The 26,147-nt window shown below is 29.6% G+C and overlaps 1 protein-coding gene across 1 annotated transcript; it reads right to left on the reverse strand.

Annotated features, from left to right (window-relative positions):
- Window positions 1-25,065, reverse strand: LOC106471993 (protein MRVI1-like). The gene is made up of 10 exons (XM_022400606.1): window positions 24,990-25,065; window positions 23,071-23,211; window positions 19,628-19,759; window positions 17,790-17,999; window positions 16,982-17,029; window positions 15,544-15,636; window positions 12,367-12,626; window positions 10,713-10,874; window positions 6,551-6,634; window positions 1-2,681 (listed from the first exon to the last, which is right to left on the reverse strand). Exons 1-10 carry the CDS (start codon window positions 25,038-25,040, stop codon window positions 2,426-2,428), a joined length of 1,437 nt encoding a protein of 478 aa, XP_022256314.1. The 5' UTR covers window positions 25,041-25,065; the 3' UTR covers window positions 1-2,425.
- Window positions 25,066-26,147: the final 1,082 nt, after the last annotated feature.

The raw sequence follows: 26,147 nt of genomic DNA on the forward strand, positions 1-26,147 counted from the left end.
TTTAAACCCGTGTATCATAGAAGTTACACAGACCACACCTTTATTATCTTCAAACAGAAAAATATTTTGGATTATTTAAATATTAAACATATAATTAAAAGATTCACAGCACAACATCAATAAAAATACAAAATACCATTAAGTTGTAATAATTGAAAATAAACATGGGACTTTTAAATGTGAAATGTATCAAAACATTTCTTATAGGCCTATACTTCACCTATGCTAGCTCTATTTTGGATTTATATTATGTTTATTTTAATTAGGTTTTTAGTCCATAGAGCCTACAAGAAAAATAATACCTTTACTGGTTTAGTGAAACAACTTAATAACATTAAAAAGTTTCTAATAAGAATGAAATTCTAGGTGTTTATTTCTTAACCATATTTAGAAGCAAGCTTTCAAAAACTACATCAAATATTTATATCCACTAGTTTATTTAAAGTTTATTTAGCTTAACCTCTGATATGTAGGATTGGAGATTTAGTATGAAAGATAAAATATTAAAATTACAGAAATACAAGATTTTTCTAAATGTAATCTTAGATAAAACTCTAGTATTCAGAATTAAGGAACACATTCAAAGCTACATTTATATTACAAATTTCCAGCGATTGCTACTAGTTGGGTGGGTTTTATAATGTGGACCTTACAACAATCTAAATTTTATTGTACATGTACCACACAATATGTGTGATATAATCACAATGAAACCAATGATCTCTCCTTCAATATTTTTATTGTGTTACTTATTATTTGACCATATGGTTACGTATATGACTATATATATATATATAACACTGTGAAAATAAGGTAATGAAATTATGATCTCACGTAAAATTCAGTAATAAGAATTTTTTCTTGTTGTGGTGGAAAGTAATATTGTGTAACAGATCCATAGTGTACAGAAAAATAGTTCTAGACAATGAAGAAAATGTGTATATAACTTTTATTTCATCATTGTAACCATGCAATTATCTATGTGGAGAAGTAAACAACATTAAATGCCTTGTGAATATGTAATGTTAGTATAATGAATTAGTTACACAGCTGGACCAAATACATATCACTACTGGCCCAACAGACATCATCATACTGTACAAGTTATGAAACAAAATCCTGGTTTTCTTAAATAAAAAGCTACACTACAAAACCATCAATAACATGATAAAAATATTCTTTCCAAATAAAAGCCTAAAAAATTAATTTGACAATTTGTTACCAGTGTATTTAGAAAACTAATGTAAGTGCTTTTCTTCAGTCATTGGTATAAAAACAATTACAGTCACATACCACTACATCAAGTCACCTAATCTGATTAATTGCACTTGTAACATGCCACAGGTAAGAGGAAGTAAATTTTACTAACACAATATTTCTCCACATATCAGTGATGTTGCATTTACTTACTAAATTTTCAATTTAAAAGTGACTTTGTTTCACAAAACACTCATTATGTCATTAATTGCTCAGGAAGCACAATATTTCACTAAATTTCCAACTTTATAGATCTATAATCATAAGACAGCAGACTTGGAATCACAAGTATTTCCAACACTTTCCATGTAGATATCAGTGTGAAGATTAACTAACTAATAACTGTAAACTTTACATTGATACAAATTACATTTATAAAAACAAAACATATACTATGAAATAATTCCATTACAGTAATTATGATTTTGTTTCTGTATCGTAAAAGTTTATCTCAATCAATTTAGTTGATAACATTTTTTAATGAACAGTATGAAACACTAAAACTAGAACCATGTATTTCACTAATGGACTTTATATTCTAGGACTTATTGTTATTTTACCTTGCAGTATACAAGTTTATTGTTTCATTTTGAAATTATAAAAAAAAATAGTTCAAATTTTTCTAAAATTACACATGACGTTTAACTATACATATATCTATACTTTATAACTAAATATGAAATCAGATTACACACAAAAGCGACACCAATTTTTGTATACTATACTGATGCTACTGCACAGGTCCTAAAATATGTATTAAAATACACCTTATAAATAACTATTAACAATTAGCAGCAATCTTTATCTTTTGTAGACTATTTATATAACAGTTTAATTTCAGTGATGTTATTATAATTTATACAGGGGATGGAAGAGAAAAAACAATACTTTAAAAATACTCTCTTTTCTTCTGTACACATGGAATTTGACGTAGTTTGTTTTTGCATATACTTCCAATCATGATACACAAGAACATTTTTCAAGTGAATGATAAAATGGTTTACAATTTTATTTCATGCAAATATGTCGCTTAAAGAAACATTTACACTTGCTACTTATCTTACTTTTGAATATCTTAAAAATACATCATTTTTGCTTGGAACTAGTATTAATATTTCCTACTTATTTACATTATATAATATAGTACACTGGTGAAAGAAAGCTACAATTAAATAACATTACTTGGAGGTTTCAGTGATAGGTAAGGAGAAAGAAGAATTTCTACAATCTCTTCAATTGAAATGGGATATGTATGGTAAGCATTAGCTGAAGCTTGGTATGGTAAAAATGTTAAAAGAAGGCTGAGGAATCCTGCAATTATTAATATCACACTTATTCCAAAGCGAAACCTTTCACATATAGTGGCACTATCTTTGTTTACCAATTTGTTGTAGATTCCTCGTAAATAGGATGTATTACCACCACTGAAAAAAAAAAGATTTTACATTAAATAATTTCTTCTTTACTTAAATGTAGTTATATAAAATTGTATAAAAGCATAATACTTTAAAAATTCAAAATGTATTATTTTTTTTACTGTTTAGAAAGTTTCGCTTCACAAAAGTGTGCACCTGTTGTAATGTGAAACTCGGTGATCTGGCCAAACTGAAGAGTGCATACTACGCTAGTATTCAAGTTCATAAAATTATGAAATACAGTTTTGTTTTGAACATATCATAATTTGTCACAAGTAGGAACTACAGAAGTAAATAGGTGTTATTTCTCTTGTTCAAAATTGTTTTTATTTCAGACCTAATTTATTGAACAGATGCAATTTTTGTTACATATTTAATCATGACTAGATAAAAATTATATATTGACCAAAAAAACATAAGTTAATTGTCTTTAATTATGTTTCAATAAATTGTTCCTCCACATAAGAAAGAACTATGATGCTTATTGATGAGTAAAAATTACTTTATACTTAATTGACTTATCATTTTGAATGAGGAGAACATGAAGAATTAAATTTATTATTAAATGGCAAATTTACTTGTTAGTTATGTTTTTATTAAAATAGTACTCATTTTGAAGATTCTTTGAATTATTTAGTCTATTTTTCAGTATGTTAAGCTATTTTTTATTATTATATAGAGCTTCAATGTAATTCAACACTAGCCACAAGTAGAAAAAAATGTTATTAACAGAGAATTTTAAGTGAAAAGGTGGTGGCATAATTTAAGTCACTGTAATTAATCTTTTAATATACAAGACACTCACTTGCTTTACTTCATTTAATTAGTATTTCAAATGATGATTGAGCAAAAATGTCGAACTTGGAAAAAGTTAATAAAGAACATAATAACAGGGTTTTTTTCAGTCTTTACTGCTAATCTGACATGGAAACTAAAGACAAGCTTGTCTAATGTGAATTTCTTAGTTTCATATATATTGCAAAAACATCAGAAGTTCTAAAAACATTTAAGATACATAATTTTAAAGATATAATATTTCATGGATGATCGTAGCAGGTTGGTTTGATGTTTTTATGCATGAGTTAAAATGTAAAGATTGGCTCCAGTATTATTACTGTGGGTTAGGAAATAATGGTTAGTTGCAAATACTAGCAGTAGATACAAGCAAAGCAAATGAAATTCTTTATCATTTAGTGGTAAAAAAACAATGTCCAGTTCAAAATTCTGTTACTATGAGCTTCTAATGCAACAGAATTGTTAACTTTTAAATGCACAGGTACATTGATCTGACATGCTTGTTGTACAGTTTGTTTTATTGAATTCGTAAAATTTCTACAGATTATGTAACTTCTGCAAAATTAAATATTTTCATATATGATATATGTATGAACTTACAGCTTTGAAAATTCAAAACGATTTCATTGTCATATGTTTTTTTAAAGAAATAATAAAAATCAATTGCTGATTTTCCAGTAAAGTTTTTATTTTATAAAACATAAAGGTCTGTAAAATGACTTGAAAAACACGGCACTCAAATTCAGTGTTTACGATCAGTGACTTACAATAAATAACAACTATTTACCATATCATAATTATAAGCAAGCCAAATGTTTTGAAATTGTGAATCAAATGTTTCATTTGATAAAGGTAATTTATTTACACATTTCTACGTTTCTTTTAGGTGATTTTATTTGCTCATTCAAGCAGTTATATAGGCTGATGAGGCCTAATGAACAGCAGCTTCATCAATATAATAAAACTAGATACAGTTGAGTGTACAATGGCCTAACTAAGTTAACAATTCTCAACCACACCTTGACAAAAACATTTCCTACATCCTGCAACATCATTATTCACATGAAGTATAAAATGACAAAGCAAACTTTAAAAAACAACAGAAGTGTAATTATGGTAGCAGTTGATCACAAACATATTTACTTCTAACAATATACTACTAAGCTAAGCTTTTACCACTTTGTTCTAATCTCTACGTGAAACTCAACTCAGCTGGAAGCAATAATGACTTATAGTTTGTTTGTTTTTGAATTTTGCGCAAAGCTACGCGAAGGCTATCTGCGCTAGCCATCCCTAATTTAGCAGTGTAAGACTAGGGGGGAAGGTAGCTAGTCATCACCACCCACCGCCAACTCTTGGGCTACTCTTTTACCAACGAATAGTAGGATTGACCGTCACATTATAATGCCCCCACGGCTGAAAGGGCGAGCATGTTTGGTGTGACAGGGATTCGAACCCGCGACCCTCGAATTGCAAGTCGAGCGCCCTAACCACCTGGCCAGGCCGGGCCTAATGACTTATAGATTTAAAAAAAACTATTAGTACATGCTTGGAACACTAGCCTATGAATTCTCTAAGCTGAGGCATAGAAAATTACATCACATCATGACAACTAATACTGAGAAATAGTAACTGGCTAAAATTGGCACTATTTTGTTCAAAAATATTTTGGCTTTTTTCCTAGGGTGCTGCGAGTGCCATATTATGCCCAGAAAAAAAAAATCATGAAATTCCCAAACACTAACGTTTTTGTTCAGAGCTCGCTGAAATCAACCATAAACTTGCTAAAAATGTTTTCAGTTTTTATGTATAAAATTGAATCAATAAACCTTTTTTATTGAATAAATTTCAGCTCTGAAGTATTCAACAAAAATGTGTGGAAGAGTGACTACAGTGCAGAAGGATCAACTATCTAATGTAGTTAAGCGTGTACTGGAATAATGATAAAAAGATAGGTTCTAAATAACAGCTGACTAGGGCAACATTTTAATATCATCAGTATTTGGAAATTGGGCAAAGGACTGTAAAAAGTACAGTTAAGAGTAACTTATTTTGTGGACTATGTATGATTAAAAATAGTGTCACTGTGTGCAATGTGAAAGAGTTATTTATTTTTGATTATTTGTTCAAAGATGTTCAAGGCACACACACATGAGCTCTTTTAATCAAATAGTCAGATTTAACCTACATATTTATAATGCACTCACAGCCCCAATGACCAGAGTGATATTTTATTTTTTGTGGTAATGGGATGGGAAATATGGATGATTAGATTTGCAGTCTAGCCTGCTTACCATTAGGCCACACAATGAGTCTATTTTTCAGTTACTAGTGTTTTGTAACTTTAAAGAAATAATAAAATATTGTAAAAATTGCAATTATTTTCTACAATGTTTAGTGTTAACAATTTGTCTACACAAATCAAACATTTACTCTTTGAATTGAGGATAGCAATATGGTGAAAATATATATTTTGCATTAACCATTATGACAGTAAAATGATGAAGATGAAAATAAAACATTTTATTTACAAGGTTCAAACATTTCGGAATAACTTATTCCATCTTCAGCAAAATCTGAAAACTGTGTTACAAAGAGGATTATTACGAAAATTATAATATAATAATATAATCATTAGTTTACTTAGTTATTAAAAAAAAGCAGTAAATGGATGGATGAGTTAAGTGTGAAAATTTAGAACAATTTTAGATCTAAAGAGCTTTGCAAGATCTAAAATTCTAAATTATTTCGTCTTAAATATGAAATTGTAAGTTATAAATTTTAGGCCAAAATGTACAAAATTGTATTTCTAAGTCTACAGGATGTGAATGATTTTCAGTGTATGTAGATTTGAATGAGAATATCTGGAAACTGTTGTATATGTCACATTAATGTGTAATTTAAGATGTTATAATTTGTTCTTAACTTTTTGCTGCCAGAAAAGCATATTTCATTTACTTCATGGTTAAAATATTTTACACAGATAGCCACTCTACTTCAAAAGTAATATATGGGTTAAGAATTATATATCTAGCTATTTCATGAGACAATTACAACATTTGACTAAAGTAATTTTTACATACATTGTCCTGTTTTTAACAGCCCGGTGTTCTGTTATTACTTTTTTGTTAACGTTATCGATGGCTTCTGGATCTTTGTAAAGTTGACTGAAAGAAAATAATATTGTCAATTTCATTCATCACCCTCACATATATCTGAAACAAATTATGCTTTATCTTCCATTTACTTATACCAATAAATCAATAACCACACCAGTGATATTTTGGTTTCAAAAAATAATTTTATTTTGTCTTGCTTGTTAACAGTAGTTTTAGTTTTGGCATTATACTTTTAGTGTTAATATGGTTTTACTTATTTAATAGTTTCTGTTTTAGTTTTGATTATTTGATGTTAATTTTAGTTTCCATTCCTTTAAATTAAAATCACTTGTTTATAGAGTAATTATTTTAAATGTATAAATACTAGTAATTACTCTGACAATTTACATCTTGTGATGTGAACTATATATTCTTACAAAAAACAAATACTTATAAATGTACCAGTTAGCTATATTCAAGACCATAAACACAAAACTGATTACAGTGACTAGTGACCAGACAGCTGAGATAAATATTTAAACTTATACAACTTACAAAGCGATTTTGAAAAATAACTTATAGATATTAGTCTCCATTATGATTGTGAGTATGTGACAAAAAGGCTTACTCTGTGCTGGCAGTTATGCCTAGTAATAAACTGGATAACATTCACAGACTGACCCTTATTGCTCTTTCCAATACCATAAGATAATTTAAAACACTTGCCTTTGAGAGAAAATTAGTTGAAAGTTGAAACCTTTTTAAGTTAACAAATTCTTACCTACTATTGGCCACCAGAGTCTCATTTGATATTAACAAACTTAAACAAGAACTTTCTCTGAAGAGAATTTGCACAGTACTGGGCATAATATGGCATTATTAAATATCAAGGATGAAGTCAGTAAAATTTCAAAAATATGACATTAAATACTAATTTTTCATAATAAGACAAGTAAGTCTATCATGTCAGCATCACTCTTAAGTTTTTGTTTTCCTTAAAAAAACTTTAAGATAGCTCTTTCGAAAGTTGTTGATTGAGTTTAAGCCAGACCGGTTGAAAAAATACCACAAACAGAAAAAAATTTCTTCAACATATGCTTGAGAAGCTGGTGAACTCAGTATGTCCTCAGCCACTGGTGCAAGGAGTGGTACAGATGAGCTTCTTGAGGCCTAGTAATCTAAAGCATTTGAACAAAACTAATATCCACTAGCATTTTAAACATCAGTAATGTAGGACATTAGCTGGGAAAGCAAACAAGTCCACTATGTCATCTATCTTCCCAGTTTTGCTTGACCTACAATGTCACACTGAAAAGTTTATGAATAGCCACACCAATTGCCAAGCTCTTGGAAATTTTGCAAATGAGCAGTTCCACAAACAATTTGATTTTTTGATAGACCCTGAAAATGCCAATTTTATACCATTACTAGCAGCAGCCTATCTTATTGACCCCATGTTGGTAAATTCACTACAAATTCCAGACATGCAGCATCTTTTAAATGCTGCAAAAACATCTGTCATTGCATTTGCAGTGAAAAATGCTTCCACTGTCTTTCCTTCTCCATTGGCTTCAGTTTCTTCAGAAAGCATTAATGAACACATTGAACAGCCAAATTTTGAAGAACAAGAAGCAGTTTCAGTTACTGAGGAAGTTTAATTATTTGTCTGAAAACTGAAAAATTTTGGAAGCGACAGAAGTCAACCAGCAACTACCAGTTCCAAGGTGGAGCCCGTGAGTGGTCAAAGTTGAAAGATTTAAGAAGTTTGTTGCAGTCGCTTGCTTCCCACATGAGAGAATTGAATCTATTTTTATCTCTTCCAAAACCTTATTTATACTTGATTTAATTTCGAACATACATCTGACAATATAGTAGGTTCAATTCCATTAAGTGGAACAGTCTGTTACTACAGTCCTACACGCATGGGCAATGAGTTTTTTCATTCATGACAGATAATTTTTCTTTTATTTGTGCCACTAGTGATCTGGCGTTTTCTAAAACTTTCTGAAAAAAATGTTTTTAAGAATGTCCTAGATAAACATTAAATAGCTGAAAACTGTGTGCATTACAAGGCATACTAAACATGGATTGCCTTGTATAAGCATTACGGATAACCTGTTGTGAAACATGAACAGATATAGTAGTCTGTCCATCAGACTAATTGTGACCAGGAGTTTCACTGTTAGTAAGATCTTCATCATCTTATCTGGAGTCATTTGATTCAAAGTCTTACGCAGAAGTATTCTCTTCCATGTCTGGAACAGATCTTTCAATTGTGTGTGATGTATCTTTTGTTTCACTTTCCTCTGAATTACCACAGTTTTGAAGCATTAATCAAATTCCTTTTTTCATACTTGCCCCACTCTTGGTGACAGAAAGAAAAACTTTTTTTGCCATTCCCCATGATTTTAAGACTTCATAAAGTTTGTGGACAATAGCTTCACCCGTGTACAGGTGGAGCAAGTGCACAATACTTAAAACTACATGCATCAAAAGCCCTTTTTTCTCGACCATCCATCGAGGCATACCGTCAACCTAAGACAACTGGCAGAAGTAGCTTTAAGTTTTTCCTTCCCATCTGAAAACTTGGCTTCATATAACTTTGGAAGCTTCTGCCCACCAGGCATATGAAATTTAGGATCTAAAGTTTTTATCACGTTTCGGAATGATTTCTTATCAATTAGAGTCATTGGAAATGATGTGCAAATAATCATGTCAATCAGAGCATTTATCCAGTTTAGATATTCTGAAGAATATTCCATCTGCTGAATGTCATGGGTGTGTCATACAGTCCAACAGTTTTTCACATTTAAGGTTTGACTGACCTTTGTCGCTGGATTTATCAGCAGCAATACAGAATTCATCGTAGATTTTTCGGTGTTTTTTTGTCCAAACATGTTTTTAAATTAGTGAGGTTCATTCCAGCTAAAAGTATTCCACAGCTCCCAACCAAACATTTACTTTTTTTCCACTTTGCAAATAGTCAAAATGTTGCCAAATAGGGCTTACTTTACTTTGCCCCACTCCCACAGTAGACGCAACACTTGCATTGGCCATGTTTCTCTGATGGTCACGCAGTGTACTGTGCTCGTATATCCTGTATTTACATAAAATAGATAGAGGAGATTTAGGAGACCATAGAAATATCAATACCAATACCACAAGAAACCTGGTAGGTTCCATTATCGAGTACTAGAGTAGGGTTACATAAGTCATGCAAAGTAATTAATTTTTATATTATCGCTGGGGCCTAATTTCCATGATTTGGTATTTACTGTTTTAAAGGAAACATACTCATTTTGTTGTCATTTTGAGATTTTTAATTTATGTTTGAGATTGTTTTGAATAAACCTTTAGTTTTATTGTTTGTTTGTTTGTACTTATGCACAAAGCTACACAATGGGCTATCTGTGCTCTGCCCACCATGGGTATCGAAATCCGGTTTCTAGTGTTGTAATTCCTCAGACATACTGCTGTGCCACTGGAGGGGCTTTAGTTTTAGTTTAAGTAATACCGTTCCATTTTCAAAAAATTTTCGTTTTAGTTTTTGTTAACAAAAATTCAATATGTTTAATTTTTATTTCATTTTCATTAATGAAAATATCACGGAACCCCACTAACACATCAGCACCAGAAGTCATTATTCTATCAAGATATTATACAGGTTTATTAACTCATATACTACAAGTTTATTCTGAGGCTTCTTGAATTTGTTTTCAAAAAACTATAAACAAACATATCTACCATTTTAAAAAACAGTTAGCTAAACAATTAAATAATTTAGTAAAGAGAAAATACAATAACAAAATATAAACTAGAGTACGATAAAAGAATATCAAAATGAAAAATTTGGATTTTATAAATTCTGCTAAAATATTTTGATTAATAAGAAACGTAAAAATTTTTTTTCACTTGAGATAATGCAAAATTACAGTAAAATATTTTAATTTATTTATTCAAAGTGAAAACAACACAACTGTATCTTTTTCAACTAAGGTATTTAAAAAAATCAAAATGGTACGAAATTTTTGCAAATAACCTAAAGCAATAAAAGTGAAAATATTTTATGAAAACTTAAACATATTAACATAAAATAATAGTTTTTGATGTTGGAAAATATTAGATTCCATTTAATTCAACCACTTACCATAGGATTTCAAATTCTGTCTTTGTACTTAAAGCTTCAGTGTTTCTTAAAGTACTTTTAGGCCTTTTTTTCTTTTCTTGTTTGTCTTCTGTGTTTTTATAACTTTTTTCGTTACTGTTACCAGATTTATTATTTGGGTCATATGTGGATGTGTTTTCACCACTAAAATATTAGGTATAAGTGAGAAATTGTAAGGATATTTAGCTCATGCTTTATTCAATATATTATAAACTCAACTTTTAAGTTTTCTAGAAAAATACAACTTTAAGCTTTACACATATAGAATGTATACAAAAATGGATACATCACAATTAAAATGCACTTATTATTCCAGCATGTCAGTTTATTTTTGAACATATTGTATCAATAACAGGTTTTATTTTTGCTTTTTTTTTATACTATAACATATTAACATTATTCTAAAGAAATCCAGATGAGTAATTTATGTCCAAAGCTTAAGACACATACACTGTTGTTTGTCTAATGATAATAACATGAATACCTTAGAATCATATTTTAAGCCAAAACTGAAAGTGTAAAAACATAATTAAACAATAACATAATCAGTGTAGAGAGACAATTATTTATAATGTTACAAAATAATTCTATCAAATAAATCCTAATTTCAGTTTAATCATGTAATTACATTACAATATCAGGTATTTTCAGAATGGGATGCTTCAATTAAGCTATAAATATAAAATATTAGATTAACAGCAGCATGCCATTTACTTAATTGCATCCAACTTGCAATCCCTTTAGTGATATTTAGCAATAATGGATGTGAAAAGAAAATATTTTCATTTGACTTTAACTAGCAATAAACTCTGCTTATTCAGTACTGTTTACTAGTATTTTTTATTGCCTCTTTATCAAACAGTTATATTAGCTGTCACAATATTTTAGTTAGCATACTACTGTCATTCACTGCTTAAAACAAAGACTAGCAATGATTTTATTACAGTGTCAAATGAATTCGACGACGAGGAACCCACTTTGAGACTAATAATGCTCAGAGACAGCTTGAATGGGTAATGAGAAAAAACTTTAATACAAGTTTAACATAACAGGAAATGTACAATGTTTCAATAAGGTTCTGTCATCATCAGTTTTTCTTCATTACCCATTCAAGCCATCACCAGGCATTATTTGCTACAGTGTATATGAAACAGACTCAAGTAATGTCACTATTATATAACACAATTTGAATTTGAATTATTACTTATTAAGATTATACATAGTGAACTGGTATATACTGTAGACCATCTATACATGAGCTGATGAAACTGGGTGTATTACTTTATTTGTTAAATATTTACATTAGCCATCACTAATTTGGAGGTGTTAGACTAGAGGGGAAGGCACGTAGTTAACACCACCTACTACCATCTTTTAGATTACTCTTTGCCAACAAATAGTGAGATTGACTATAACATTATAATGTCCCCATGACAGAAAGGTTGAGCATGTCTGGTGGTGGGTTTTAATCCCACAACCCTCAGACTGAGAGTTGAACACCCTAACCATCAGGCTATGCCAGGCCCAGGATGTATTATACCTTAACATTAAATCTGAATATATGATTCAAGTATAACAAAATCATCACACTGAACATGAACCTCAAGGTATCTTTAGAGCTGCGTAATGTACTAACCTTTTTCTATTTTGCAAATGGAATTCAGTTGCTTCATTGATATCTTCCTTTACTCTGATAGGCAGAGAAAGTGATGCAGTTGGCTTAGCAAAATCTGTTGGAAGAATTGCTGGAAGAGAGTAGCACCTCCTCCTGGTGGAAGAAGGAATAGAGGAGGATACTACTGAAAAGGTTAACTTTGTCATCAAACTGTTACTGTTTGTCGAGTCTACTTTACCACTGGAAGGGCCATTTGAAGGAAAGGAATGACTTCTGCTGTCCTGCAATTAAAGTTTTAAAATAATCTTAAATAAAATAATTTATAATACACCCAACAGAATTCATTTTTCAAAACTACCTAACATATACAAAAGAGGTCATCATGTTGGAAGTAAAATGGGATGTGACAACTATTTCAAGAACAACAATAGCTAGGTTTTTAAATAGTTAAACTGGACTGTAACAATGATTAAAAACACACATTATGTTTGGCAAAGCAAACAACATGACATAAATTATGCTTCTTATGCCGTTGAGACTTCCTGCTGTGCAAGTTCACAACTGACTGACAATCAGTGATAATAGATGATAGTCATGATTTAATTTATTCAAGTAGTTAAAAGAAATCCATCACTATACAAGGTCTACTTTGTTTATTTGCTTTGCTCTTCCAAGCAGCACTGATAAGCTGTGAATGTGGTGAAAACAGTCTGTTGCAGTGGGAATAGCAAATCAAAGAATAGTTCAGACCTCTTACAACATTATTTTCTTTGCTGAAATTTGAGTTTTGGTGAAGAAAAGAAATTAACATATAAAGGAATCATAGGATAATAGACAATAAAAAGTTTCTTTCTTTACAAGCTGTGATGTTAAGAAGGATTGCCTGAACTTAGTAAACCAAATGAAAAGTTTACACACAACATGCCAAACAAATGGACATTCTAATGATTTCTGCCCTTTACACAAAAAATATGTCATGAGTTTAATGGCTACATGGCCAAATGGTTCATGAAATTTATGCCAATGCTTTCAACACGAAATTAATTTACTAAACAAAAACTTCCAAAGTTCTAGATATCTAATTCTTCAAAAACATATGAATAGAGCTTGATCCAGAAATTTTTTTTATGCAAACTACAGAAGCAAAAGTATTAATAACATTAGCACTGAAAGCACATGATGACAAACTACTCTTCAGGAAATGGCAGTAGAAATCCACTAAGTTAGTAGCTTGGAAAAAGTTAAAAGACTCATGACTCTGTGGTATTCAAATATGTTTATCTTTACCAGAAATGTGTCAAGTATTCACAATACAGCAATCTTTACCAGAAATGTGTCAAGTATCCACAATACAGCAATCTTTACCAGAAATGTGTCAAGTATCCACAATGCAGCAATGTTTTCCAGAAATGTGTCAAGTATTCACAATACAGCAATGTCTACCAGAGATGTGTCAAGTATTCACAATACAGCAATGTTTACCAGAAAGTGTCAAGTATCCACAATACAGCAGGTCCCAGAAATGTTACGCAGGAAATAAAATAGACACATACATTGTTGGAAAAACAAGTAACTGAATAAAAGCATTATTTTTACACAAAACACATAGTGTATTACTGAATTATTTCACTTATGTCAGCCAGCTTATGTTTTAATATGGATTCTCTGGCTGATGAAACCGGAGAAAAACACATCTACACAAGACAAAAATATGAATCACAAGAACGATGATACTATGCTCTTAAGTAAAAAAATGTCATAGTGTAGTATTCTAATGTTTCTAGTTTACCTATGTCAATGATCATTCCCATTATATGTATTCAATGAAGATATATCCCTAAACCTTATGGACTGACTTGTATATGTCTCTGCACCACCTCTCAAAACGAATATGACCCCACTCCAAGGGTCATGACAGAGAAATAGAGCAAAGCAAGTATAAACTTTACAGAACAATTATCGTGGTATGTAGCCTTTGACTAGGCTAGAGGATTAGTTCAAGTTTATGATCTTTTCTTTAAATTGAATTAACTAGAGGAAGAAAACAGATATTTAATTCCTGAAAAAATCTACAATACAATGCATTTTAGATTCAAGGTCCTTGTGACTTACTGAGAATATGACAATAATGGGTTTAATAATTAACCCTTTAACTGTGGTCCACTGGGAAATATATGTTCCATATGCAGTGAAAGGGTTAATGTTTTCAAATCTATAATAAAAATGGAATATTTTCATGCCACTTATTTGTACTATTTTTTATTCACTCACCTCATCTGCTACCAAGCAACTTCCTTGTTTGCTAGCATGTAAAATACAGATAATTTCATAACAAACTTGAAGACACCAATTTAATTCAAGAATTCTAGCAGTATTTTTTTTTCATATCTCCAAAATTTCACATACACCAGAGAAACTTGTACTTGATGACACAGGTAAAATATACGAGGTAAGTACAGAACTTTTGGTCCATCAGACATTGACCAACTTGTAATTTAGATGCCTTAATTATTCATATACTATTAATCAGAAGAAAAATTTCAACTAATGTGTACAATGTATCTAGCAAATTGTTTTATTTCGACAAAATAGGAAGTAAATATTGGAAACTCAATTTTTGCTTACTGTGTTTTAGAAAATTACTGAATATTAGAATAATTACTGTATGAATTCTATGAAAATTATACTTATGATATTTCCAACACAAGTGAAAACTATTATACAACAGTTACCATTTCAATATTTTAAGAAATTATAACTGTAATTGCATATTTATATAATTAAGCTATCATGTCACTATATAGTACACTAAACCAATTTAATCCTGTCACAAATTCCAATTTATCTGTAAACCAACTTACAAATTAAATTTCAAACAAATATAGCATTGCTTCTATCTCCAGAATACAACTTTTATCATAACTCAATATTCTACCTTGTGGCTTCTTAGGGAGTTTAATCCTCAAAATATTACTTGTAGGATAAAACTCCTGAAGAAACCACGTTAAATTTATTTTATAAAACGTGTCTAATAGTAAACTTCAGTTAGTTAAAAAAAATTAAGAACATAAATTCCAAACACTTGGAAGTTTTTATAAACACAAGAAAAATATATCATCACTTAAATTAATGATGCACCTAGAAGCTCATCAGTTATTTTGAAATATTGTTTCATGAAGAACATAAATGCTTCCTTACCTGAACAATGCTGAAACTGGAAAGTACAGGATTTGGGTACGGTTCAATAGAAGATGCTCTGCAAAACATTTCTATGCTGGCTCTCCTGTAAACCTAATCCAAGAATGAAAAAGTATACAAGTGCAAATTATTTTTCTAAACATTCATGTTAATTAATTTAACCCTTTATATAGAAGGGGAGTGTTATTGACATCCACTGATTTTCTTTCCTTCTCAAAGTAGGAATACTTAACCAAATTGCAGGAAACTTAGTAAAAATTTATTAAACAATATCTAGTTTTTGCTTTAGAATAAATCATATATATTTTATTTTTTGTAACATTTTTTTTACATTGTGAAGTTTCTAAACTTCTGTTGAATATGATAAACAATAACGTTTAACAAATATAGACTTGAGTCATTAGAATATTTTTCTATCTTCTAAAGTACTCTCTAAACCTAACTAGGCTTATGTCACGGAAGAAAATTTCCATAGCTTTCAAACAAACATAATTTAACACAAAAATAATTTCAATAAACAAAAAGATTATCTAGAGAATTTATAACAAATTCTTAAATCTCTGGTTTGTTCCACTTAATTCCATGTTCTTCTCTGCAAGAGCTACAACTAATCACTTTCCAATAAAACAATAAATTATTTATAATGCCCCTCTATTCACTCAATATTGATGTAAATACTTTATAATTTGCTCTATTCAATGGTGTTAAAACTTTTCCTGTAGCTGAGCTTCATTAGTAGTTGTTCACATCACATGCTGTAAAGTCATAAAATGGTATGAATGAAAGGTTGTACTAATAAAATCAGAAAAAGAGAACGAAATTAGGTGAGAAACAAAACCTTAGTAATTATATTTTCAAGAGATGATAGTTTCTTAAACCTAAAAAAATTGATAAGAGCATTTGTTTACAGGCAAGTCTCCTTGAAGCTGTGCATTAATGTAAGTTAATTGTAATTTTTTCCCCATCTTTTTTGCAGATTACACTAAATATATGTCAAAAAAATTATAAAATTACAAAATAGAAGTAGAATTATTATAGTTATTTAAATTTTTAAATTTTACATGCAGGCATGCACTTGACATCTATGCATCTATATATAAATCACGAGACTGGCTTATCTTTACTGGAACTTACCAGAATTTACTTTAGATTGGCTAAGATTTTAATTCATTCACTTACTTACTTACAGAAATAATCTTAAAATGATTTGTCAGGAAATGGAAAAGTTGTAACAATAAATGCGATATTAGACGTTTCAAAATTTTTTGTTAATGGTGGAGGGTAATAACCAAAATAAATACATAATAAAATATTATTTTATTATAAAACATCTCATGTTAAACAGTAAAAACTGAAAATAAATATTATTAGAAAAGTATGTAAAAATTACAGTTAGCAAAAAACTTGTAAAAAAAAGGTTATAGACTTTAGTGCTCACCTTTTTAATAGCTTGTAAATGGACAAAATGTGATGATAAGTCAGATACCTGTAAAAATCCAAGTATAATACTTAGAACATCACAACTTTTCTAACTGACTAATGTGATCTTATTTTAATACACAATGTTTCTGAATACAATGTGTAAATTACCATATGAAGTATTTATATCTTATAATTGATGAAAAACATTTATTTGATTATTACTACACAACTATGTTCTAAATATGTGACTTTACTAATAAATGTTTTTATAGTTCAAATTATATGTCTAATTCTGAAAACATAAACAATTAAAGTCAAATAAAAGAGATAAGAGAAATGTCTCTTATCATTATAACTTTTTTTGGAAAAACGATTCACTACTGAAAATGTACTCCTTCGTTAAACAGAGTGAAACTTTTAAGTAAATATAAATTATTAAAACATCATGACATATAAACTGAAAACAATCATTAATAACAAAAAAGGAAAACCAATTGTATTTTAACACAAGTATTATTAAATGTATTAACAAATCTATTATGCTGGCTCCTTATAAAAATGCATGCAAAATATGTTTTACAGATTCTATGTATACAAAACATATAGCACTTTATCATTAACTTAATAATTCACATAAAATACATAAAACATTTTTTTTTTCATTTCCATGAATACTAATACATTTTGTGTGTAAAAACATTTTAGTAATCCACATAAATTTTAAAAAACACCAAGATGCTGAAAAGTGTGCATGATTAATGTAATATTTTGAACAACAGGCTTAACAAAATCACTTAATGGTATAGCACTATTGATAAACTTACAAAACTTGGTAAATTTGCAATCGATAAATAGCAAAATGATTGCTGGTCTCTACCATCTTCCAAAGCTGACACACTATTAGTAGGAACAACATGACTTTTTGTTACCAACTTTCGGGTCACTTTTAGCTCATGGGGTTCTTTCTGATAAATGTGTTTCATGTTTTCTACGTACATAACCATAACTTCAAATGCACGATTCATTCTATCTTCCTGCATTATTATATGGAAAAAAAATAAAGATAATTTTTTTATAAATAGGATACAATCATAAAACTGAAAAGAATACACATTCACTAATAACTAAGTTATTACATGTACATATATCATCTAGAATGCACGTACATGCAAACTGACTGCTTAAATGGCGTTATCTATGATAAAAAAAAATGCACAAGTAAAAGTTTCAAACAGAATACCTTATTATTCATACCTTCCAAATCAAAATCTGATTTCTTTTATGCATTAGTATTCACTAGTATTTATGCAGAAGTATATTCTAATGACAAACCAAATGTATATTAGCTAGATAAGCAATTAGGTTTTGTAATTACAGAAATTTTATGCTTTAAACATGAGTTTAACATTACACAACATACCAAAATGATGATACTTACAGTTTCTAAATTGTTTAAAGAAAAAAGGTCAGTCAAAAATAGATCGAATTTTTTGAAATAATTTCTTGTAAAAATACGTTCATATCACAATTACGTTGTCTACTTTTATTTAGAGTGGATAAAACCTATAAGAAATAATTTTCAATTAGGTACTCAAAAGAAATTACCAACATCATTATGTGAATTATAATTATTGTTTAAAGAGGATTTAAACAGTGACTTTACATGTGGAGTATTTTTGGTAGATTGCAACTGCTTGATGTATTCACATGAGACAACAACATTAAGTCTTTATTCTAATACTTTCATTTAGTTAATTGCAGCAGCACTCAGTAAACAATGCTTCTGAATATGTGATTAAAACTACTGAGTTCTATATGTAGTACAGTACAGTATTTGTAATTATGTTATAAGAATACATTCTTTGGCATATGATAAAAAAACTCAACAAGACTATGACTCCACAGTCAATATTAATTGAGTGTGGAGACCAAAGTTCATACAAGTTATTTTTAGGATTACTTTAAGTTATGAATTTAAAACAGTATATTTAGGTATGTTTCAAAATTGTTTTAAATCTTGATCCAAACACCGTTTTATCTATAACATTTTACTTACTGTACTATAGTTGCAAAGGCTGATATAAATACTTAATTTTTTTTTCAAATTGAGTTACAAAACACAAATAAGTTAGATTTAACTGTCTCAGAAAGTCATCATTTGGTCTTGATTACTGATTTCTGTCTGTGAAAGATATTTCCAAAGCTGAACTGGGTGTAAAAAGTTGTGGAATGAAAGGTGAACTACAAACATAACTAGAAAAGTAAATGCACTAAAATAAATAATTAAAATGCAATGTGTTACTGAAAACAATTAAGATATTTAACATAAGTGTCAACTAGCTGCCTCCAATTAAAAACACTCTACATGTTTTGACATGTTTGAAAGTGACACAGACACATCGAAACACATAGTGTTTTTATGTCGAGGCCATTGACAATTTCAATAAATGTCTTTTAATAATCTACAGTAAAATATTGTAGTTTACTTATTTATTTGATTTCAAAATTATACAAATGTCAATCATTCATACTGAGTAAATGTAATGTTTTAATTACTTAACTTTTCATAGATATAATTGTAACTAATAAATTACAACCATTTAGATATAAAAAATATTGACTGGAAAAATAAGGTGAATGGGTTCGAAAAAGGAGACAGTACCTGTTGAACAGCACCATAAACCTCAGCTCGACTAGATACTCTGGAGAAAGACTGCTGTAAAATATCTATTTGCTGATACATGCTTACAATAAGCTCTCGAACTTGATGGTCTGTACTTAGGCGATTCAGAGTCTTGAAAAACAAGCAATGTAAAACAAATACCTAATTAGTGTAGAGTTAGTGGAACAACTGAATATCATCGTTTTGACAAGAATTGGTGAAAGATATAACTAAAAATTATATAAAAACTATATAACTATGTTTAAAATTTAATACACCAAGAGAGCATATCAAAGGCTGAACAATGCAGCAAGTTCTAAAAAGGACTAGAAATATTGGTAGAAATTATGCATGTATAATTAGTTAATGAAAATAAGACTTTATAGCAAATAGTTTTCTACCTCCTTATTCTAATACAGTATTATTCAAAATTTATCAAACTTTTCTTTGTATGTGCAGTTATCACATAAAATGTGGTCAAGGAAGTCATTAAGTTGTTTTTGTTCTAGCTGCCTTTGTTTGTATTATTCTCTTTAGGTAACACTTGTTCTGTCCATGGGTAGTGGGCTGTAATGCTGCACATTCTGCAAGCTAGGATGTTGAAAGTAGAGTCCTCCAATGGTAGGTCAGGTGATTCCTCAAGGTTATGACCTTCCTTAAGTTTGAATGAGAATAACCAGCAAGTGGGTAGTACTAGTCAGTCTGGGAAAGTCTGATGTTACCTTTGAAATAGTTTACATAAGGTTTAAACAGTGTTGTAGATCATCTCGGCCAAGTTAGTCAAACAGAAGTTATCTCTGGTCCAATAAAAATGACCACCCATTGTCAAATAAGTGGATATACACTGTGTTTGTGGTAATGTGAATAATAAAGACTGTTTGCTTGTGTTCAGTTTCTATATTTCATTCTCACAAACTCAGTTATTCAGGGAACTTAGAATTGCTCTGTGATAAATATCTTGATGAATCTCCTGTTATTCAGAGGACTCACCTGTCACTGTAGATAAAATCAGTTTCACCTGAAAATAACACAACTTATTATATATAATGTTATATTACAAACTAACTGGAATTAGTAATATGCTACCATGTTGACTGCATAGGAAGTTACCTGAATTACTGTGAACAGTCATGGTTGTGATGTGTATTATTACAAAAACAACAACCTAACCAGCATGCTGTGGCATACAGGTTAGGTTGTTGTTTCTTCACAGAAGAGGGGGTAAAAGGTTGTTGACAAACTCTTTTAAAAAAATTATGTTGAAGTGGGACAACACACAACATGGCCAATAACAGAAAAATCATAATTAAAAATATGATTTGAAAAATACAAGGAGGAACATTTATTAGTAAGATAATGAAATACAGTGCACCAATTAAGAAATATTTATATTGTGCAAGCACAATATCTACAACTAACTAACCAGTGTTAGATTTTTCACTTTAAGTGAGATGCATTCACATAGCAATAAGATACATAAAGTATTCAAACAGAGCTTTTCCTTAGGACTTTTTACAACTGCACAAATATATTTTAACTTCATCATTTTTTAATACATGATGCCTTATTGCACCTCATATATACAGGCCTAATAAAAATGATCCAAAAAAATGAAGAATATTCTAGTAAAAACATTTATTTATCAACTCGGGAAGGGAATTTTATAATCTTAAATATGTTTTTTAAATATTGATCCACTTGAACTTACTTATATAGGCGAATTTTCTGCACAAATATTTTTACAGTGCACAATTCGTGATCAACTGCACATTAAGAAACTCCTGTATTCAAAGACCTATCTAACATAAAAGTATAACCATTAATAGATTGACTATAAATTTTAAACTAGCCTTTATGATGTTATCTAAGATAACCTAACACTGTGTTCAAACCAAAAATATCTTCAATAACAGTTGCTTTAAGTATGAAGAAATCTTTATGTTAATGTCAAATTGTATCAGCAGTTTAAGAAAAGTAACATTAAGTTTCGTTAAACATAAGTTTTTCTAACATTTGTCTTATATTTTTACATGAATAACACATCAAGATTTTATTACTATTCTAAATGCAATTGTCTGGGAAGGGGCCAGCATACTATTTGAGATGTGCGTTGTTGCTGTAATGTCCATTGTGATATGGAGGCAATGCATTATGAATGCTGGAAAAGCATATTTTGAACAGCTACTGTGAATGATCAGATATTAGGTCCTGGTGGTACCCCTGGTAGCAACATGTGACAACTGCAGAGTTTGTATCCAGATGATACCCTTAAAATTCGTATGCAATTTCACCTTCCTATATTATAGTGTTTATAAGATTTGATGAGCTAAACAGTGAAACTTTTTTATAATCATCCTGTGTCTTATGTTTAAAATACTGTCTAAATTCAAAATTTGAAAACAGCATTGATGATTGAACTTGAATACTTTGAAATGAAATGGGTATCTATAACTGTTCATTTACTATTACTTGGATTAAGATGATTGAAATACCAAATCTTTACCATTCTACGTATCTCTTACCAGTTAGGTTTTCTTTTTGGTATTGTTTAATTTTTTTCCCTTTAGATGTTTTGTTAGTTATTTATATTTTCAACCTGAATGACATCGTATACATCAAAAACACAAAGGTTCCTAAGTATCCAACCACAATCTATAACTGCTGACTAAATGAAGAGCAACCAATCAGCAGTGCCCATCACCTAAGCAGCTACTCTTAATCAATGGCATAGTGCTAAATTTTATAGCAAAGGGGCCCTGCCAAAATTTTTCAGATGTCACCACCATAAGGTAAGGATCTCATATTCAAAATCTAATTTACATTTTTCTAAGTCTATTTTATATACAAAAAAAAAATACATGCAGCACTAATTATTTGAGACTGCTTTAGTACAAAATGAAATATGCAACTGAACTTTCTGAGTACCATATAAAAATCATTAACATTAAAGCAAGTTGTAAAAAAATGCATATAGTTTTAGTTTTCGAAGTGTCAGGATTCAGTTTCCATTTCAGTTAAGTCATGCAATTTGAGCAAGCAAATGTAAGAAAAACTTTAAAATAAGATCAATTACTAATAACTGTGGAATATAAAGAAATTGTAAAAAGAAAAATCTTACAGACTTGTTATTCATAACTGAATTCTATTAAAGTTTTCCCTAAACCCAATATATAATTGAGTCTAGTATACTTAGTAATATAGAACCATAACTAAACAAAGCTAAAAATACAAACAAATCAGACTCATCCTAATGTTAGAAAAAGATATTGAAATACAAACAGGCTTCTGAAACACATTTTAACTATAGTAGAGACATACTAAAGAAATCAGAAACTTACGTATAAGGTGTGTGCATTGAAATTTAATTTTAATTAAATCAAGCATTACTTCATTTTAAAGATGTTCTGTAAATAATAATAAGAATAAAAAAAGGCAAAACTTACATTTAAAGATATCTTCAAAGCATGGATTGCATTTTCAACATTTTTCTCTGCAATATTCCTCTGCCGTTGTTGAAGCTGGAGTCTTTTGCTTAAAGTCAACTTGTCTATTTTAAATGCTAACAACAAACTTCCACATTTACTCTGAAAAATGCAGTTTCATAACCTTTACCTTCGAATTTAGAAAATATGAATAAAAAACCCTTTAATATGACATGATATACAACACACTTTCAAACTATTATCTTTTGTTAACATTATAGTTTTAAAAAAGTTTACATAAGTGGCATGTAATTGCCACTTGCATTTTCATTCTCTCAAATAAAGCCTATAACCTTTTGAGGTAATCATTGACTAATTTTACCATTTCCATGAGCAAACAAACTGTATGCTGGAGGATAGGAGCATGTGTATGCTTTTCTATATAATATCATGTGCTATCAATAAATAACTTACAAAAGTACTGACCACCAGCAATTTGAACAAATTTTGTGAACTTTTGTTTGTTTGTTGAATTTTGTACAAGGCTATTCAAGAACTATACAAGTTAATTCTCTCTAATTTAGAAGTAAAAGACTAGTGAGAATGCAGCTAGTCAACATTATACACTTCTAACTTAGTTATCAATGAAAAGTGAGATGGACCGTCACATTATAATGCCCCTAAGGGTGAAAGAGAGAGCATGTTTGGTGAAGAGATATGAACTTGTGACATTCTGATTTAGAGACAAGTGCCCTAACAACCACGTCATGCCAGACCTATTTGTGAACTAAAAGACCTCTTTTCTGTTTTCCTTTACCCTATTTATAATGCCTAATGTCCAATACTATCTCTTTAAAAAACTTCACTATTTTATGTGTATGCTTTCAGAGCAGGGGTGGGATAAAAAAAAGTATATGTTTGTGAAAATGGTCAAAATTGTGAATGACACTGTGTATACATTGTTATTGAATGCCTCATGACTACACTAAAAATAAACAAACATTTTTTTTATTTTTCTATCACTAAGCATTAATTACTGCTGTTTTGTAAAATGAAAGGAAACCATAAAAATAAATAAATAAAACAATCTTTGGATACTTTACCAAAGTATGTTGTTTGATGTAAAAGTACACAATGTTATCAACAGATAATTATTCCTAATTTTTAACTAACAGATAAGAAAGAAGGCAGGTAGTCAACAGCAACCAACATTACCTTTCAGGCTAGTCTTGTCAGACTAAATAGTGAGATTTAAACATCACATATAGCATGCCCATAGTCCAAGGTGCAGAATGTGTTTTTGCAGTAATGAGTCACAAACTATTAATCTATGGATTCACAGCCCAAGCATGCTAACCGCTAAAGCCACACTTGGGTGCATCAAAATTAAGGGAAAAGTCTGTTTGTAGCATTACTGATAACTTTTAAAATTACCACAAAATTTTAGTTACTAAAACTAAATAAAAAACATATATTTGTAAAATGTCTTAAAATTGGCTCATACAGTGGATTTTGTTGATGAATTCTGGTTATGATAAACTTTGTTAATAATTACATAGTTATGCACCTGAGTAATTACTAGACATTTTATTACTTTATACATAATTTATCAAGTAACATTTATACCAACTGAAGTTTTACAATTACTAATGTATAGCTTAATAATAAACACATATACGGACTAAATACAATTTTTCTGACAGAATTTAATGAAGAATTTATATAATAATAAATAAATAAATAAACATATTTAAATCTTTGCAATGAATGAATACATAGTTTGATAGCTACTGATACTGACAACGACAACCAACACAAGTTGGCAAAACAAGACAGTACTTTTTCAAGTATACTATGATTTTGACAATATCTGTTTGTATAAAGAAAAACTATATTTTACAAATACTACACTGATAAAGGCAGATGTTAAATCCTCTTACCTCAACTTCTTGTTCACTGAGATGTTCATTTCTGAAGATAATACAACACATTAATATAACAGAAGTTAATTTCACTCCATATAATTAATTTCTTGCTACACTTAAAATTTTCTAGTCCAATACCACAATTTCACAAATAAATCAGCTAAGAGAATATTTAACAGTGATTTCACATAATCAATTCCTCTATCAAATGAGGTACCCAATCTTTCCACAGTTTCATCTACAGGCAGTAGTATTATTTCTGATTAAGTAAGTTCAATGATACAATGAGCAATGTAGAACTACATGGCTATTTTTCACAGCCACATGTTGCTAATCTTGCAGCCATATATATTTGAAAATCAGTATACTTACAATGAAAATACCAAAGAAATATTATTTTCAATTACTGAAAAATGTACAATAATGAACATCCTTGCTAAAGTTAAACCACTTTGCTAATCAAAATGCATTTAAGACTTGACTACATAAATATTTCCTAAAAGTGTAGTTACATGAAATTTCAGTTTAACTGAATAATTATTTTTACTTGACAGCTCTGTAATTTAGTAAATCTGATTACCATACATTTTTTTATAATAATAATATATATAAAAATAATTTATCTTTAGTTGAACTAAAATATCATCCAAGGCTTCTTTTCAGCCAAATACACTATAAAATAGTGTACAGAGTATGTGCAGTAAATGTATGTTATACTACTTCATTGCTGACTAAGTTGGCAGAAAATGTTTGTGATATATACTTATTCTAAGAGAACTAAAATATTTTATGCACCATGTTTACCAAGTTATCAATGATCAGCATGCAGTTTCAGATTGCATATTTCTTTTTTTACTAAGCAAAGTAGAGAAAAGGTAAACTATCAAAAGAAAAATACACAGTTTTAACCAGCTAGGAGGCTAAGTACCTTCCCAAAAGTTAATTATCACATGTAAGCATAATAGTTATTGATAAGTTATTTACATCAGAAATGCATAATAGTTTTGAACACCATTTCATTTATGTAACTGAATTGATTGGTTGGTTGGTTGGTGTTTTATGGCGCAAAGCAGCTAGGCTATCTGCGCCAAACAACCGGTAAAAGCAATGAAAGTAGATTAGAGTTAAAATCAAAACATGTCGGTAAAAGATTTATATAGAATAAAAATACCA

Source organism: Limulus polyphemus, unplaced genomic scaffold (genome assembly GCF_000517525.1).
Source record: "Limulus polyphemus unplaced genomic scaffold, Limulus_polyphemus-2.1.2 Scaffold5012, whole genome shotgun sequence".
NCBI lineage: Eukaryota > Metazoa > Arthropoda > Merostomata > Xiphosura > Limulidae > Limulus > Limulus polyphemus.